The sequence below is a fragment of the Rana temporaria genome, chromosome 1 (assembly GCF_905171775.1).
Source record: "Rana temporaria chromosome 1, aRanTem1.1, whole genome shotgun sequence".
Taxonomy (NCBI): domain Eukaryota; kingdom Metazoa; phylum Chordata; class Amphibia; order Anura; family Ranidae; genus Rana; species Rana temporaria.
Window position 1 is genome coordinate 45,316,052 of NC_053489.1, and position 18,071 is coordinate 45,334,122.

Genomic DNA, 18,071 nt, shown 5'->3' on the forward strand with positions numbered 1-18,071 from the left:
TTATTTTTGTTTATAGCGCAAAAAATAAAAACAGCAGAGGTGATCAAATTCCACCAAAAGAAAGCTCTATTTGTGTGGGAAAAAAGGACGCCAATTTTGTTTGGGAGCCACGTCGCACGACCGCGCAATTGTCTGTTAAAGCGACGCAGTGCCGAATCGCAAAACCTGGCCTGGGCATTTAGCAACAAAATGGTCAGGGGCTTAAGTGGTTAAACAAAAGGTGACCCATTAACATTGACACCCATTGTAGTGCTGTTAGAGGATGCAGGATATTTTTAATACATAACCGCAATTGTAATTACCCCAGTCACCACAAGATGGCGCAGAAAGAAAGTGTCAGGATACAGGCATGTATTAAACTAACCAGGCTTGGAATGGTTTTTATATTGAATCAAATGTAGCGGATGCACTCTTGACGAAAAACTGTAACCTGTCTGGTAATTGTATTTAATTACATTTTTTATTAGACATTAATCTTTTATATAATTTTTGATTACTGAAAAATAAAACATATATTAAAAGGTGCATCTTTGACATTAAAGGGTTAATTTTTTTTTTAAACAACAAACATACCATACTTCCCTCCACTGTGCAGTTCGTTTTGCACAGAGTGGCCCCAATCCTCGTCTTCTGGGGTCCTCCCCGTAAGAGCGATAGTAACCCCCTTCTGAGAAGTGCTCTCCCAAGGGGGTTAGGCTTGCGGGCATGCTCCCGCATTTCAGTGGCTGGCAAGTGTATCACACGGCCCTGCCCCTCCGGCGTGCCGTGTCATTAATTATATTGACAGCAGCGGGAGCCAATGGCTGCGCTGCTATCTCCAATGAAGAGCCGAGAACAGCCGAGAAGACCGGGCTGAGAAGCCAGCGCGTTCACGACATGGGACTTTCGAAAAAACGCAAAGCTTTACAACCCCTTTAAGCATCCTGAGCTTTCCCTTTACCTTTACAGAGGTTTTCCACGTTTTCTAAGGAAGTAATTCTGTTTGGGGCAGGAATCTCGTTTTGAAGGGGGGACTGGATAATTGGGGGTTCTTTGATGGGGGAGATTGTGTGAATGGGGGGCTCTGTGATGGGGGGGACTTAGTGATGAGGGGCTCTGTGATGGAGAGACTCTGATGGGGGGGTCGACTCTGCCAGGGTGGTACTCTGATGAGATGGGGGGGTTCTCATTTATCAGAGACCTCTGATGTGATGGGGGCACTCAGATGTAAAGAGGGACCTCGATATGTAGGGTACTCCCCGCTTTTAAATCACCACTCGTCTCCGCCCCCTACCCACCTCTAAGCACCATCCCTTGGTTCCACCAACTACCTACCTCCCAGTACCAACTTCTTTAGAGAATGGAGAACCAAGTATAATTTCATGGTGATAAGTAATGTGCATGGAAGTTGTTAATGTGAACAAGAAATACAATAAATTACATCCCCAGCAGCCAGTAAGAAAAATACCTTTCCCAGCAACAATAGACTTCCAGCAGCCAGCCACAAAAAATCCCTTCCTCAACTGTAGATCCCTCCCAACAACAATTGACCTTCCTGCAACATAAGGCCTCCTCTTAAGCAACAATAGATCCCTGCACCCCCCCCCCCCAGTGACAGTAGATCCCCCAGTAGTCAATAGGCCCTCTAGCACTCCTTGCCATTACATACATTCATTGCTGGAGGTGCCAGAACTGCATTCCCCCACGTTCGACCTGAAAAAAAAACCTGATGAGATGATACATGGACCTCTGATGTGAGAGAGGGGCTTTTGATGTGAAGTCGGAGCTGTGATAGGATAGGGGAACCTCTGATGTGAGAGAGGGGCTTTTGATGTGAAGTAGGGGCTGTGATAGGATAGGGGGACCTCTGATGTGAGAGAGGGGCTTTTGATGTGAAGTAGGGGCTGTGATAGGATAGGGGGACCTCTGATGTGAGAGAGGGGCTTTTGATGTGAAGTAGGGGCTGTGATAGGATAGGGGAACCTCTGATGTGAGAGAGGGGCTTTTGATGTGAAGTAGGGGCTGTGATAGGATAGGGGGACCTCTGATGTGATGGGAGGGCTTTTGATGTGAAGTAGGGGCTGTGATAGGATAGGGGAACCTCTGATGTGAGAGAGGGGCTTTTGATGTGAAATAGGGGCTGTGATAGGATAGGGGAACCTCTGATGTGAGAGAGGGGCTTTTGATGTGAAATAGGGGCTGTGATAGGATAGGGGAACCTCTGATGTGAGAGAGGGGCTTTTGATGTGAAATAGGGGCTGTGATAGGATAGGGGAACCTCTGATGTGAGAGAGGGGCTTTTGATGTGAAATAGGGGCTGTGATAGGATAGGGGAACCTCTGATGTGAGAGAGGGGCTTTTGATGTGAAATAGGGGCTGTGATAGGATAGGGGGACCTCTGATGTGAGAGAGGGGCTTTTGATGTGAAGTTTATTTCATCAAGGCAATTGTGTGCATCGTCCCAGGCTCAGGTCTCCCATTGATTTTTTACTGGGGTGCCCCCTGAAATGTTGAATATTTTTAAGGGGTGCTGTAAAACACTGCCCTAGACATCACTCATGGTGAATACAGCCCAGGATATAGGACAGGATAAGAACGTCTCACCTCTTGGATCAGACCCCGGAGATGTTGGTGCTGTGACATCATGAGTTGCTGCAGGTGGTCAATCTGCTCTTGTACTGTGGAGACTTTCGTCTGCATTGCCACACAACTGAAACAAAGGAAATTACAGCATTTTATTTATATTTGTGAATTATACAGCGGCATTGGAAACTCCTATTCCCCCCCGTGAGCTCTTTCGCTGATTCAAGTGGAGGTGAGCAACGTCCTAGGCAGCATGAGATGGTGATATTCCCTTGGAGTTGATCATTTAGTCTTCAGGAGGTACACTATATCGTCAAAAGTATTAGGACACCTGCCTTTCCACGCACATGAATTTTAATGGCATTCCCAGTCTTAGTCTGTAGGGTTCAATGTTGAGTTGGCCCATCCTTTGCAGCTATAACTCTTCTGGGAAGGCTGTCCACAAGGTTTAGCAGTGCGTCTATGGGAATGTTTGACCGTTCTTCCAGAAGCACATTTGGACAAAAAGGCCTGACTTGCAGATCCGCTCTAATTCATCCCAAAGGTGTTCTATCGGGTTGAGGTCAGGACTCTGTGCATTTATGTACTTACAAACCCATATACATGCATTTATAAGCATAAGCGCGTAAAGACACAGATTTTTAAATTCTGTGTTACGGATCTAAATGCGGGCCCTGCCTGCAATAAAGTATGCCCGAAGCAAAGAAAGAAAAAAAAAAAAAAGCGCAGGGCGGCATGAGAAGGTGCCCAGTCAGACTGGGCTAGTGGGCGTTAACATAGTTCAGGAGAGAAGATAGGAAAAGGAGGTGATTGGCCGGTAAGAACAGGGAGGGTGGGGCAGTATGGGGGTCACAGGGCACACAGCAGCTTCCGGCCAGCACACGAGGAGGAGAAACTTTCCCGCCCACCCGCCCTACAGGTTTGAAATTTGGTAATGGTGTGTGGGTTGTTTATTATTTGTATATGTTTTATTTTAAGGTATGCGGTTGGGTTTTTGGAGGCATTGTTTAACAGACTTCTGGAATTTGATGGGTGGGGACACATCTGAGGTATGGGTCCCCAGTGAATACCAGTTATGGTGGATTAACTGCTTGCCGACCAGCCGCCGCCGTTTTACGGCGGCAGGTCGGCTCTGCTGGGTGAGAGCACGTAGATCTATGCATCTCTCCCAGCAGCCAATAGGGGCGCGTGCGCATCGCCGGAGGCACGCGCGCGCGCCCCCCGCTCGCTCCTGACTCCCGCACGCGTGCCCGGCGGTCGCGATTGCTTGTTACAGAGCGAGAACCGGGAGCTGTGTGTGTAAACACACAGCTTCCGGTCCTGTCAGGGGAGAAATGCCTGACCGTCTGTTCATACAATGTATGAACAGCGATCAGTAATTTCCCCTAGTGAGGTCGCCCCCTCTACAGTTATAACACACCCAGGGAACATACCTAACACCTTCCCCGCTCCCTAGTGTTAACCCCTTCCCTGCCAGTGGCATTTTTATAGCAATCAATGCATTTTTATAGCACTGATCGCTATAAAAATGCCAATGGTCCCAAAAATGTGTCAAAAGTGTCCGAAGTGTCCACCATAATGTCACAGTACCGAAAAAAAATCACTGATCGCCGCCATTACTAGTAAAAAAAAAAAATATTAATAAAAATGCCATAAAACTACCCCCTATTTTGTTAACGCTATAACTTTTGCGCAAACCAATCAATAAACGCTTATTGCGATTTTTTTTACAAAAAATATGTGGAAGAATGCATATCGGCCTAAACTGAGGGAAAAAAAAGTTTTTTTATATATTTTTGGGGGATATTTATTATGGTAAAAGAAGAAAATATATTTTTCAAAAATTTTCTCACCTCGTCTTTCAGGACAGCACCTGGAGAGAGCGCAGCTCCACCCACTTCCCAGGAAACACTGCAGTCAATGCTATAACTTCCGCCCCCTTCCACCATGGCCTCAGTTGTAGTGTTTCCTCCGGCCATGGTGGAAGCGCTGCAGGGAACCAGGGGTGTGCTGTTCTCTCCCCAGGCGGGGAAGGTGGATTTTGTTTGAGCATACCGGTGTTTTAGGTATTAGGAGGTGATCCTCCAGGAGGCGGACTCGACTTCTCCCCTGACGCGCGGGTGAAGGTCGGGTGCTTCTCCTCTTCGGTCCGGCGAGGACAGAGGCTGCTGGAGGTCCCGCTCCCTTAGTCCGGGCATCGTAGCTTTTGGCGGGGGGCGGTCAGGTGCCGTTCTTCCGGCATACGAGGCTCCGGAGCGGAGGGCGTAGTGACGTCCTTTCCGGGTGGAGGCGGGACTTCCGTCGGCGCGTGGCGGCTTCCGGTTCCGGCCGCCTGGAACGCAGGAGGGGGAGTGAGCCTCGGCGGTGCTATTTCCGGGTCTCGCAGCGGCGAGAGGAACCCGGGAGATTTAAAAAAGCTGTCGCACGCCCAGAGCGTTCTGGGACCATGGAGCCAGAAGACGCAGCGGAGGTGGCGGGAGCAGGAGCCACAAGCACCAGCCCGGCCCAGGTAGGAGACCCAGCGAGGGTCAATGTACCAGGGTGTTGTTATGTCCCTCTTTTCTGCCCCTTCGGGGGAGGGGAGCCTGCCTCACTCACCCTAGTCACTTCTGTGGGTGCGTGTAGTTTTCTGGTACAGCGGTGATGGGTTCTGGTTTTTATTTGTTCACTAGCTGTGTGCACTTGTGTGATTTGTTGGCTGGCGTACAAAGGTTAAACATAGCGTTGTTGTCCTTTGTGTCGTTTCAGAAAGTTAAAGAAAAACTTAAAGTGGTAGAACCACCTCCTTCCAAGAAGCGGTGTGCTACTTGTAAAGCTTCCCTTAAAGGGAACTGGACCAAACCTTTATGCAAAACTTGTATTGCGGAGATTGTCAGGGGGGAAGCCTCTACTAGTTCGGCCTCTGAGCAGCCCACCGTCAAGGGAACGGGGGAGTTGCTCTCTTCATTTAGGGAGGAGTTGCACCAGACTTTCCAGTCTTTTCGCTCCTTCCTGGACAAGGGTCCGACTAAAGGATCTAAGGCCAGGGCCAGTACCCCCTCCACATCTAGAAGGTTAGACAGTGAGTCCGAGGAGGAGGAACCTGAAAATGTTGTTATTTCAGGATCAGAGGCGGAGGATGAAGAAGAAAGGGATACTTCTTCCTCACGCTATAAACTGTCCTTAGAGGAGGTTGATGACCTATTAAGGACAATTCATTCTACCCTAAACATTAAAGAAGATGCGACTCAGCTGTCCTTGCATGACAGGATGTACCAGGGTTTGGATGAGGTAAAACATCGTACCTTCCCGGTACATAAAGTATTGTCTGAGACAATTAAAAGAAAATGGAAGGACCCAAAGAAGGCACCCTTCTTTTCTAAATCTCTGAAGAGGAGATTTCCTTTCGATGAGGATCCAACGCAGGCCTGGAATAAAAGGCCTAAGCTGGATGCAGCATTCTCAAAAGTTTCTCGCAATACGGACCTAGCTTTTGAGGATACAGGTGCCCTTAAGGATCCCCTGGATAAAAGAGCAGATAGCCTGCTCAAAAAAGCCTGGGATACCTCCTTGATTAATCTTAAACCAGCTATGGCATCCACTGTGGTGGCCAGAAACCTTGAGCATTGGCTGGATCAGCTTAAAGGTCACATCGAGGCTGGTACCTCTCGTTGAGAGCTTTTGGAGTCCTTTCCAGTCCTTATGAAAGTGGTAGGCTATATAGCGGATGCTTCGGCTGAATCCGTGAAGCTCTCCGCCAGATCCTCGGCGTTGATAAATTCAACCAGAAGGGCCTTATGGGTTAAGACCTGGCAGGGGGACACAGCCTCTAAGCTGAAACTGTGTGGGTTACCTTTTGAAGGAGACTTGGTTTTTGGCACAGGACTAGACACCGTCCTGGATAGGACGGCAGATAGAAAGAAGGCTCTTCCTTTAAAAAAGGTAGATTCGGGGCCCAAGAAAAATTTTCGTCCTTTTTTCCAAGCCAAGGGTCCTAAGGAGGCACAAAGAGGCCAGGGTGGTAGACCCTGGCGGTCCCAGAGGGGCCGCGGGAAGCCTGGGGTGTTATTTCGCTCCCCCAGCCAGCCTGCTAAGCCCCAGTGATGGTCTCCCAGCTGTGGGTGGTCGGCTCCAAGCCTTCCTTCCACAGTGGGCAGAGGCGACGTCCAGTCCGTATGTACTCAAACTGATTGCAGAGGGATACGCACTGGAGTTCTCGGGAAAACCACCGTCGCGGTTTTATGTGACCCAATTGCCCAGGGAGCAAGAGAAGTCTCGGGCTATGCTGACTTTAGTGGAGGATTTTCTCCAACAGAGGGTGATTACGCCAGTACCCCAGAGAGAACAGGGGAGGGCTGTTACTCCCATATTTTTCTAGTAAGGAAGCCGTCGGGCAAATTCAGGTTAATTTTAAACCTAAAAGTCCTGAATCTAGCTATCCGGTACAAGAGATTCCGCATGGACTCTATATACTCGGTGAGAAAGCTTCTTCCCTTGGGGTGCTTTCTAGCATCAATAGATTTAAGGGATGCATATTTGCACGTCCCGATCAGGACTTCCTCCCAGCGCTATCTGCGCCTAGCCATCAGAACAGAGAGCGGAGTGAGACATTTTCAATTCAGAGCCCTCCCATTCGGCCTTTCCTCCTCTCCCAGAGTCTTTTCAAAGGTGGTGGCAGAGGCCTTAGCACCCCTAAGGCTCAGGGGGATTTCTATAATTCCATACTTGGACGACCTCCTGGTGTTCGCCAAGTCGGAGGAGCAGCTTCTCCTGGACCTGAGGAGGACCCAGGCTCATTTGGAAGGGCTCGGTTGGATCCTGAACCAAGAAAAATCAAATCTAGTGCCCTCCCAGAGGATAGTCTTTCTAGGATACGTTATAGACTCTGTTCAGGGGAAAATCTTTCTACCAGAAGAAAAGATAGAGAAAGTTCAGGCTGCGGTGAAGACAATTCAGACGAATGTGCCGATTTCTGTGCGCTCAGCCATGTCCACAATGGGCTTACTCACGGCCGCCATTCCGGCGGTGCAGTGGGCTCGTCTCCATTCAAGGGACCTACAACAGGTTATCCTTCAGAATTGGACCCATGGGGAATCCCTAGAGAAGAGATTCAGAGTTCCGTCTTCAGTGAAGAGGAAACTTTGGTGGTGGAGAGGCCAGGCAAATCTGCGCCTAGGTCTGTCTTGGTCCTTCCTCACTACAAGGGTCCTAACTACGGACACGAGTTCGTGGGGATGGGGTGCTCACCTGAACGGGCAGATGGCACAGGGATCCTGGACGAGGGAAGAGTCCAGAAGGTCCTCCAATTGGAGGGAACTCAGGGCCATTTGGTTAGGGCTAAGGGCCTTCCAGGAGCTGATTCTGGACCAACATGTCCAGATTCTGTCAGACAACGCCACAGCGGTGGCGTATGTTTCCAGACAGGGGGGCACGAGAAGCAAGGTACTCCTCAGTCTGGCCTTACAGACTCTGTCCTGGGCAGAGGTGAACTTGGCTTCCCTATCGGCAGTACACCTAAAAGGCAGCCTAAACCTGCTGGCAGACTTTTTAAGTCGGACGAGGGTTCTGGAATCGGAGTGGTGTTTATGCCCGGAGGTCTTCCAAGAGCTAGTAAACAAGTGGGGAACCCCTCAGATAGACCTGTTCGCGGCCCAGTCCAATGCCAAGGTTCCGGCTTATTTCTCTCTAAACAGAATGGACCAGGCAGAGGGTCTAGATGCGTTAGTTCAACGCTGGCCCTTCCGCCTGTGCTATGCCTTCCCCCCAGTTCAGATCATGCCCTTAGTGTTACGGAAGCTTCAGGAGGAGAAGACTACTCTGATCCTGATAGCCCCGTACTGGCCCAAGAGGCCTTGGTTTTCGAGTCTGTTGGAACTGACGGTAGAAGATCCCTGGGTTCTGCCAGTCAGAAGAGATTTACTTTTTCAGGGTCCTCTACTTCATCCAGACGTGAGTCGGTTAAGACTCACGGCCTGGTTACTGAAGAGCTAATTCTTAGCAGGAAGGGTTTGTCCAAACGTTTGGTAGATACGCTACTTAGTAGCAGGAAAGAGGTCACAAGGGCCATCTATTTCAAGACTTGGAAGGTTTTCAATTCTTGGTGTGAAGGTAAAAATTATTCTCCTTTGAATACTTGTTCCGTCTTGGAGTTTTTACAAGACGGTATGGATAAGGGTCTGGCAGCCAGCACCTTGAAGGCACAGGTGGCGGCTTTGTCAGTGTTTCTAGAGAGACGTTTATCTCTAGAGCCCTACGTCGTCAGATTTTTTAAGGCCTTAGCCAGGGCTAGGCCTTCCCCGTTTAAATTTTTCCCCAAGTGGGATTTATCAGTGGTCCTGGGGGGTTTGACTAAAAAACCCTTCGAACCACTGGTAGACGCCTCTGTAAAGTTTCTGACTTTAAAATTGGTGCTTTTGGTAGCGGTCACCTCAGCGAGGAGGGTTAGCGAGCTTCAGGCGCTTTCCGTTTTGGAGCCTTTTTTGTCAATCTTCCCTGATAGGGTAGTATTAAGAACTGATCCGAGTTTTCTTCCGAAGGTAGTGTCAGTATTTCATAGGACGCAGGAAATAGTGTTACCTACCTTTTGTCCAACTCCTTCTTGTCCGAAGGAGAGGGAATTCCATTCCTTAGATGTCAGGAGATGCATTAGACGCTATCTAGAGGTCTCTAGCGAGTTCAGAAAGGCGAATTCGCTTTTCGTTCTGTTTTCAGGATCCCGCAAGGGGCATGGGGCTTCCAAAAGTACGCTGGCTAGATGGTTGCGCATGGCTATCCATGAGGCATACAAAGCTAAAGGTTTGGATCCCCCTCCGGGAGTAATGGCCCATTCTACTAGGGCGGTGGCAACTTCCTGGGCAGAACGGGCTGGAGCTTCACCAGAACACATCTGTAAAGCGGCAACGTGGACAAGCTTTTCCACCTTCGCTCGTCATTATAGGATGGATTTGCTCTCTGTGTCAGAGCAGTCTTTTGGCAGGAAGGTCCTGCAAGCGGTGGTCCCACCCTAGAGTAAGTACTCGGTTATCATCTCCAGGTGCTGTCCTGAAAGACGAGGTGAGAAAACCTTAGTTAGACTTACCGGTAACGGTATTTCTATGAGTCTTTCAGGACAGCACCGATAACCCGCCCTTTTATTATTAAAGATAATATATATATATGCTAATGTGTGTAGTTTCTATGTTCTGCTTATCTAATTTCAGCGTGGCCGGAGGTACTCGTGAACAACTGAGGCCATGGTGGAAGGGGGCGGAAGTTATAGCATTGACTGCAGTGTTTCCTGGGAAGTGGGTGGAGCTGCACTCTCTCCAGGTGCTGTCCTGAAAGACTCATAGAAATACCGTTACCGGTAAGTCTAACTAAGGTTTTTCAAAAATTGTCGCTCTATTTTTGTTTATAGCGCAAAAACTAAAAACCGCAGAGGTGATCAAATACCACCAAAAGAAAGCTCTATTTGTGGGGAAAAAAGGACGCCAATTTTGTTTGGGAGCCACGTCGCACGACCGCGCAATTGTCAGTTAAAGCGACGCAGTGCCGAATCGCAAAAAGTGCTCTGGTCTTTGACCAGCAATATGGTCCGGGGCTTAAGTGGTTAACTGGGAAGTGAATGGTATATCTGCTGAAGGTGGTCGTCCCCGAGTCGGTGCAATGCGGCATGAGCCAGGTAGTGTTTAAGCATGTATAAGGGTAAAAAGATTTTCTAGGTAGTGCCTCCAAGGATCGGCAGCCAAAAAAGATTATGCCTTGTTTTTGGTTATATTGTTAAATTATTTTTCACTTTAATAAAGGGGCCGTACAACGGCCAGTTTCTTCCCCTGGCTGGTGTCAGTCTAATTTTTGTTAAATTATAGCGGGAGGCTATAAGAGGGGTGGTTGTAAGGTGGTACAATGGGGCCAGTATACATACAAGTTGGGTTACCTTTTCAAGCACTTCTGCCAAGGTCTGGCTGAAACCAGTGCTAGCTGCGCCTGAAGAACTGTGCTGGAGGGCGAAGGGGATATAGTAGCAAGTGTTGTGCAAGAGGAGAATATCTGACGCCATGCAAGAATCTTTTCAAGAATTCCTTAACCCCCATTCAAGTTTAAGCCCTCAATAAAATACAAAAACAAAAGCTGATGGGCGTGTTGATTGTCTTGGAGAGTCTGCAAGTGAATGCCGGGCTGGCAGGCCCATCACTACAGGACAGGCAAAACAAACAATTGCTTGGGGCCCCCGAGCTGGCTTGGGGGTCCCAACTTCCCCTTCCCAGGCTGTAGCGTGGCCAAGCTCCTCTTCCTTCCTCCTGGAGTCCTGTCAGTCCGGCCGGGTACCGCGCGTGGTACAGGAGATTCAGTTTCCTGTTCCCGACCGGACTGACAGGAAGTGCACACTGAGTGCTCACTTCCTTTCAGTTCAGCCAGGAACACAGGAAACTGAATCTCCTGTACCACGCGCGGTACCCTGCCCAGCCCGGGCACTATCTGATTTGGAACTGGGGACCTATAATGATAGAACACCTGACTGACAGGAGGAAGAGAAGCTCGACCACGCTACAGCGACAGCCTACAGGGAAGAAGGGGAGGTGAGAATAGAAAAACATAGGGACTAGGGAGGGGGGAGGAGTAAGAACATGGGTATAAAAATTAGTGTAGCGCTAATGTAGGCTTTGCGTGCAGGGGGGGTGCTTGGGGGCCCCCATTTTGCTTGGGGCCCCCAAATTCCTTCAAACGGCCCTGCGGGCTGGGCAGGGTGTCAGGTGGGCCACTCAACAGCCCCTACAGGGGTACCGCTATATCTGTGTTGATGGGGGAGTTGAGCATAATGCACGGGCTGCTTGCCATTTCCAGAAAATGAGGATCCTTTTTATGGTGTCTTAGTTGTGCGATTTGAACCTTTTGTCCACATTGTATAAAATATCAGATTACTGACCCGTTCTTGTTGGAAGGATCTCCTGTTCGTTTGAACAGTTCATTCTCTAGTGATTTCTTCTTTTCCATCAATGCTGATTTTTCCTATGGAAAACAGAGGATTTCATTTTGAACATGATTGGATAAGTACTGTGCTTGAGGAAAAATTGCATGTCAATGTTCATCAATCTTCATATTGGAATCTGTTTGGCAACACATCTCCCAACCAAAGACGGTGTATGTTGCCCCCTCACAGTGAATCAGATTTGTCCTTTTACTTTCTAGCTTGCTTTCATTTTTGGTTTTGGGCCGAGTAGGGGAATTTAAGGGGAAGTAAACCCATCCATAAACCAGTTTAATTTCCGGCACACTCCCATTGGTTGTGCTCTCAACCAAACTGTCAAACCATCCAATATCTGGTGTCAGGGGCGTTGCTAGGTGCCAAAAAGACCAGGGGCTTCAGCCAAGCCAAGCCAAGCCGGCACCGGGGGGGGGGGGGGTTCGGGCGCAGTCAGTGGAGTGGCACGGGGTGACCTACCTGACACACATACCCTGACCTACGTGTGTGTGTACACACACTGACATAACCTACATACACTGACCTGACCTGTCCTGCATACACTGGCCTGACCCACTGACCTGACCTGACTCACTGACCTTACCCACACTGACCTGACCTGACTCACACTGACCTGACTCACACTGACCTGACTCACACTGACCTGACTCACACTGACCTGACTCACACTGACCTGACTCACACTGACCTGACTCACACTGACCTGACTCACACTGACCTGACTCACACTGACCTGACTCACACTGACCTGACTCACACAGGGGAGCCGTGTGAGGGGGAGCCGACCTGCCGCCGCAGAATTGCGGCGGCTGGTCGGCAAGTAGTTAACAGATTACTGTGCGATTTTTTTGCGATATTTACCGGCAAAAAAAGATTTTACCGGATTTTTTTTTTTTGAAATTAAACTATTTACCAAATGCAATAATTTATGCAAATGAGTAACATGATACCCTTACATGATACCCACATAAAGCACTAGTACTCACGGCTTCCATTCTTTCCATCAACTTTTCCAGTTCAAGGATTCGTCCATGTTTTTCTTGTATCTTCTCAGCCACCTCATTCAGTTTCTGAACACTTTTCATAAATTGATCTTGATGTTCAACTGCAGCAATCTGTAAAAAAATTGAAACTTAAAACCCATCACTTTAATACGTTTTTCAAGTTACTATAACATTTCTTCAGTTCTGACACCTGCCTAGACCTTGTGGATTCACAGCAATTTGCACATTTTCAATGAGGTTAATTGAAGGGATCTGGTAGAGTGTACTAAAGCTAAGAACATGTCCAGATTACTGTAGTTGGAAGGAGATTCCGTAACCGTTAGAAGCTGTTGAAAATCCTTACCCGGAGTTCAGCTTTAAGGCCCGATTCATACATTTATTTTTATATTTTTATCACAATAAAATGCATTTTTAATGCTTTTTCGCATTTTTCAGATTAGCACTACAGAAAGAAAGCCCCCATAGCTGAACAGGAACGGGGTCAGCGTAGGGGGGATATGACAGGGTGGTAAGGTTATCCAGGGAACGTAAGGGTTAAGGCAGTTATTTAGATTTAAACGGGGGTAATTCCTATTGACCAATTAGTAGGCGTGTGGGAGGGGGGGGGGGGCCATGGAGAGTTAGGTCTGTTAGGGGGTGGGCTGCTAACAGTTGTAGTTGGACAGCCAAGTTAGGACATCCCTCCCTCCCGCCCTAATAGTCTGTTTGTGGGTTTTTTCAACAGTGATTTGATGTGGCGGTTTGGGGTCCTTGGCGGTGGTATAACTAGGTTAATTTGGGTAAGCAGTGGGGAACCATCTTCTTAGGTATGGTATCCTCGAGTGGGAACGATTCACTGGTTAGTGAATGGAGAGTGGTAAGGACCCTGGGTGGCTGAGGTCAGCTGGGTTTAGGCCCCGAGTCTATAAGTAGCGGCTGGTGTGGCAGCTCAGCTAGATGGTGCCTCGGACACAATAAAAGGGTAACGGTTAAAGTGTTATCGTCAAGGACCTCAAAATCATTATGTCTGTTTATCATTTAGTCAATTTTAAATGTTATGATCGTTATTTAATAATAACAAGTTGTTTGTTAATAAAAGGCCGGGTTCGACCATTTTACCCCAAGAAACTAGTTGGTGTGGTCTTTTACGCAAGGGAAGGGTGAACGTTAAGAACAAGTAAGGGTTAAGGTTGAGTGGGCTGGTTAGCTCTAGTCATGCGTTTCATAGGAGACAATGTTAAATGGACTGTAGTGCAAATCTTTTAATATTAAATTATATAGTCACGGCAATTTGGCTGTAGTCATCGTTTACCTGCAATTTCTGCTTCTCTTCTTCGTGACTCTTCCGTATCTGCTCAGACTGTTTGCCGTAGTTTTCATACAGCTTACGTGTAGCGTCTCTTAGTGCTCCAGCCCCAGCTTCACGTGACGCTTCCAACTACAGCAGAAACAAGGCAACAAATTTGTTTTTATTTTATTAAAAAGTAGTCAACACACAATTGGACTTTGCAGGTAAAATATATGGCCAAAAGTATGCAGATACCCTCCAAAATGATTGAGTTCAGGTGTTTCCAGGGAAGAGTACTGTTAATACTACCGAATACAACAACATTTTAGAGCAAACATCCTCACTTGGGGTTCCATATAACCCTTCAGAAGTTGAGTTGTGTCTAATTGACCTCCCATATAAGGCCTCGTACACACGACCGAACATGTCTGCTGAAACTGGTCCGCGGACCGGATTCCTGGGCTAGCGGACAGGTTTCCAGCGGACAAAAGTTTCTTAGCATGCTAAGAAACTTGTCCGCTGGAACCATGTCCGTCAAACATGTCCGATGGTCAGTATGACTCATCGGACATGTCCACTGGTTATGACGTATAACCAGTGGCCCGAAATCCCGCACATGCGTCAAATTGATTTGACGCATGCGTGGAAGCATTGAACTTCCGCGTCAGAGAACGTCGGTGTCGTATACGTCACTGCGTTCTCTGTCCGCGGGGATTTTGGTCTGATGGTGTGTACACACATCAGACCAAAACATCCCAGCAGACATGTCCGATGAAAACGGTCGGCGGACCGTTTTCATCGGACATGTCTGGCCGTGTGTACAAGGCCTAATGGTATCTTCACATTTTCAGGACCTATTCCACGTGACAGCCAGCGGCGTGTCACGATTGTCTTTTAAGCTGTCTGTAAAGATGGCACTTTGTCTACCACCAACGTAATTGGTCAATAGGAATTACCCCCATTTAAATCTAATTAATTATGAATTAATTTTACTAAGGTTTCTCCAAGACCTGAAAATTGTTTTAGGGGTTCCTCTGGGGCACAAGTTCCCACAGACACACCAAGTCTTTCCAGAAGAGTGGAGGTTAGTCACAAGGAGAGAAACACCATAATAATGACCATGGTTTTGCAAAGGAATATCCAATAGGTCTCATGGTCTGGTGCCCATTAATGTTTTGCCACTTGGTATAGCCCGGATTCACAGACATCGGCGCATATTTTTGCCACCATAGTACATCTCCTTTACGCTATGCCGACGCAGCGCAGAGAGGCAAGCACTGGATTCACAAAGCCAGTGCTGCCAAATCTGCGCTGGGTTTCCTAGGCGTAAGCCGGCGTATGTGGAAGTGGGCGTGAGCCATGCAAATGAGGCGTGACCCCATGCAAATGATGGGCTGAGTCTCAGACTGATACGTATAATAAACGGCACATGCGCAGTCCCGTGGACGCATCCCAGTGCGCATGCTCAGAATCACGTCGGAACTACTCCCTATGATACGCTGGTTCACTGCCTACGGCGTGAACGTAACCTACGCCTAGTCATATTCACGTCCAACGTAAACTACGCAAGATACGACGGCTTGTGTTCCCTGGTCCATACCTTTGCATGGGTTGCGCCTCATCTATGGGGAATAACTTTACGCCAGACGTACGACTTACGCAAACCGCGTATATTATGCGCCAGGCGCAAGTACGATCGTATCTCCCTCATTTCTATATTTGAATAGAAAATCAATGGGAGCGCCACTTGCGACCAGCGTAAATATGCGCCCACGATACGACGGCGTAGGCAAGTTACGTCGGTGAGATGAAGCCTATTTTTAAGCGTATCACAGTTCGTGGGCACGGCGCACAGATACGACGGCGCATATTTGCACTTACGCGGCATATCTCGAGATACGTCGGCGCAAGTGCTTTGTGAATCCAGGCCTGAGTATATGTATTTTTCCAGTCATATTTTATGCAAAGCCAAAATGACAACCTCAATGACCCATATGTTTCTATTTGTTTTAATATATGCAAATATTCTGTTTATTATACCTTACAATAAAAGTAGCATACATCTGAAAATACACAAATCAGTATCAGGGTGCCTCTGCTAGTGTGAACTCAATATTTTGGCAACTTTTTAAATAGTACAGCAAAATATTTGTTGCTGATCCCATTGTTTTGTTGCAAGCACATTGAGTCCGATTCAGGGTCAACTGTGCTTTAGGCTCGGTTCACACTGCAACTTTGTTGGTGTAATTGGGCCCCATTGTTGGTGTCAGTAGGATAAACTATGCCCCATTGTTTGCATAAGTGGATGAAATAGTGCCCCAAGGCCAGGATAAAAGCAAGCAAAAGGCTGCATCTGGCCCCCGGGCCGCAGTTTGGAGACCACTGTTCTAGATCAACAAACACCAGCGCAAACATCAACCTCAGTGAGAAATACGTTCGAACAACATTCCTAATTCCTATCATTCCTCTGAGATAATCCAGGAACTATCATCCACTTCCCTTCCATCTTCCGCTTTCATTCAGTTAACCCCCTTGGCGGTAAACCCGAGCGTGACTCGGGGTTGGTTTTCAATGATAGGATCGGTATCCCCGAGTCACGCTCGGGGTGGACGTGCAGAGTGTGCAGCGGCGCGGCTTACCTTCTCGCTGGATCCACAGGCAAGTTGCTTACCTTGTCCCTGGATCCAGCGATGCCACCCCGCTGTGTGAGCGAGCGGGACCTCCTCGCTCGATTCACAGTGTCCCTGTGTGCCGCCGATCTCCGTTCCCTGCGACGTTACGACGCACGGGGGCGGAGAACGGCGCCAAATTCAAAAAAGTAAACAAACACTTTACATACAGTATACTGTAATCTTATAGATTACAGTACTGTATGTAAAAAATACACACCCCCCTTGTCCCTAGTGGTCTGCCCAGTGCCCTACATGTACTTTTATATAATAAAAACTGTTCTTTCTGTCTGCAAACTGTAGATTGTCCAAAAGCGTCCCTTTATGTCAAAAATGGTTTTAGATCAGCTAGAAAACAGCGATAATAAATTATAATCACTTGCAGAATTGTGCGATAGCGATTTGCGGGGAAATTCGTCATAAAAAAAAAAAAATAATGACAGCGACAATTCTGCAACTGAGCAAATTTCAGTGATTTTGAGTTGATTACATTATTGAATAGTTTTTATTATAATTATATTATTATTTGTTATAATTATTTATAATTATTTATTATATTATAATTTATAATTTTGTTTTAAAAAAAAATCATACCCGGGATGCCTACAAGACTCTTGTTTGGTCAGATTTAAGTGAGTTATTTCTAAAAATTACAGGCCTACAGTATAAAACGCCAAATTTCCTTGCAAAATAATTGTACCGCTTTTGGTACGTAATTCCAGACAGAATCATACCGCCAGGGAGGTTAAACATGCATGCTCTGGTATCTGGCTCTATATCAGCTCACTAAGGCTGCCAGTTAGTGGATGGTGGTACCTTTATCTGCAGATCCTCATTTTCTCTGTGCACATCGTCAAGCTGCAGGTCCTGGTCCTTTAACTTTTCGAGGATTCTCTTGTACCGCGAGCTAAAAGAATTGTCCTCTTGATATGTGAAGCCATTTTCCTGTACATGGGAGGCATTCTAAAAAAGGAAAACAGAACTAGTATGAATTTTAACAAAATAGTTTCCTGGGGAATTTTTATTTTATTGTGCTCAATGTGTTATAATGAAAAAAGTTTATTACTACCTTAGTAAGATTTAGGAATTAAAGTATTCATCAGCAGTATATCAAACCCTATTGATTAATTTAGGGCTTGGGGACTGAAAGCTGGAGCATTTTTCCTAGTATAAAAATTGACACTTAAGTGCTGATGTGAACTAAAAATATTAAAAGATAAATAAATGATTAAAGCTGCAACTATTTCAAAAGTGTACCGATATCACCATATATAGTGCTGAATTAAAGTAATAATGCTCTAAAATCAACCTTCCAATATTACATAAACTTATACAAATTCCAATGGCATAAAAACAATGGCCTGGATTCACGTAGAGCGGCGCATAGTTATGCCGGCGTAGCATATCGAATATACGCTACGCCGACGTATAGCAGAGCGGCGAGCACAGTATTCGCAAAGCACTGGCTCCCACTGGCCAGTGCCAGCACTGGCTCCCTGTGTAATGTAAATTCCTCGGCGTAGGCCCGCCTAATTCAAAGTAGGTGGAAGGTGGGCGTGATCCATTTAAATGAACCGTGACCCCATGCAAATGATGGGCCGAACGAACGGCGCATGCGCCGTCCCGTG

At 47.3% G+C, this 18,071-nt stretch overlaps 1 protein-coding gene across 1 annotated transcript in view; it reads right to left on the reverse strand.

Annotated features, from left to right (window-relative positions):
- CCDC68 (coiled-coil domain containing 68) overlaps window positions 1–18,071 on the reverse strand; it is an 85,957-nt gene that overhangs the window by 10,184 nt on the left and 57,702 nt on the right. Inside the window, exons 4-8 of the mRNA XM_040337295.1 lie at window positions 17,260–17,406; window positions 13,799–13,924; window positions 12,490–12,618; window positions 11,447–11,529; window positions 2,584–2,689 (exon numbers count right to left, since the gene is read on the reverse strand). Of these exons, the coding sequence (XP_040193229.1) occupies window positions 2,584–2,689; window positions 11,447–11,529; window positions 12,490–12,618; window positions 13,799–13,924; window positions 17,260–17,406 (591 nt within the window). The remainder of the gene's footprint in view (window positions 1–2,583; window positions 2,690–11,446; window positions 11,530–12,489; window positions 12,619–13,798; window positions 13,925–17,259; window positions 17,407–18,071) is intronic.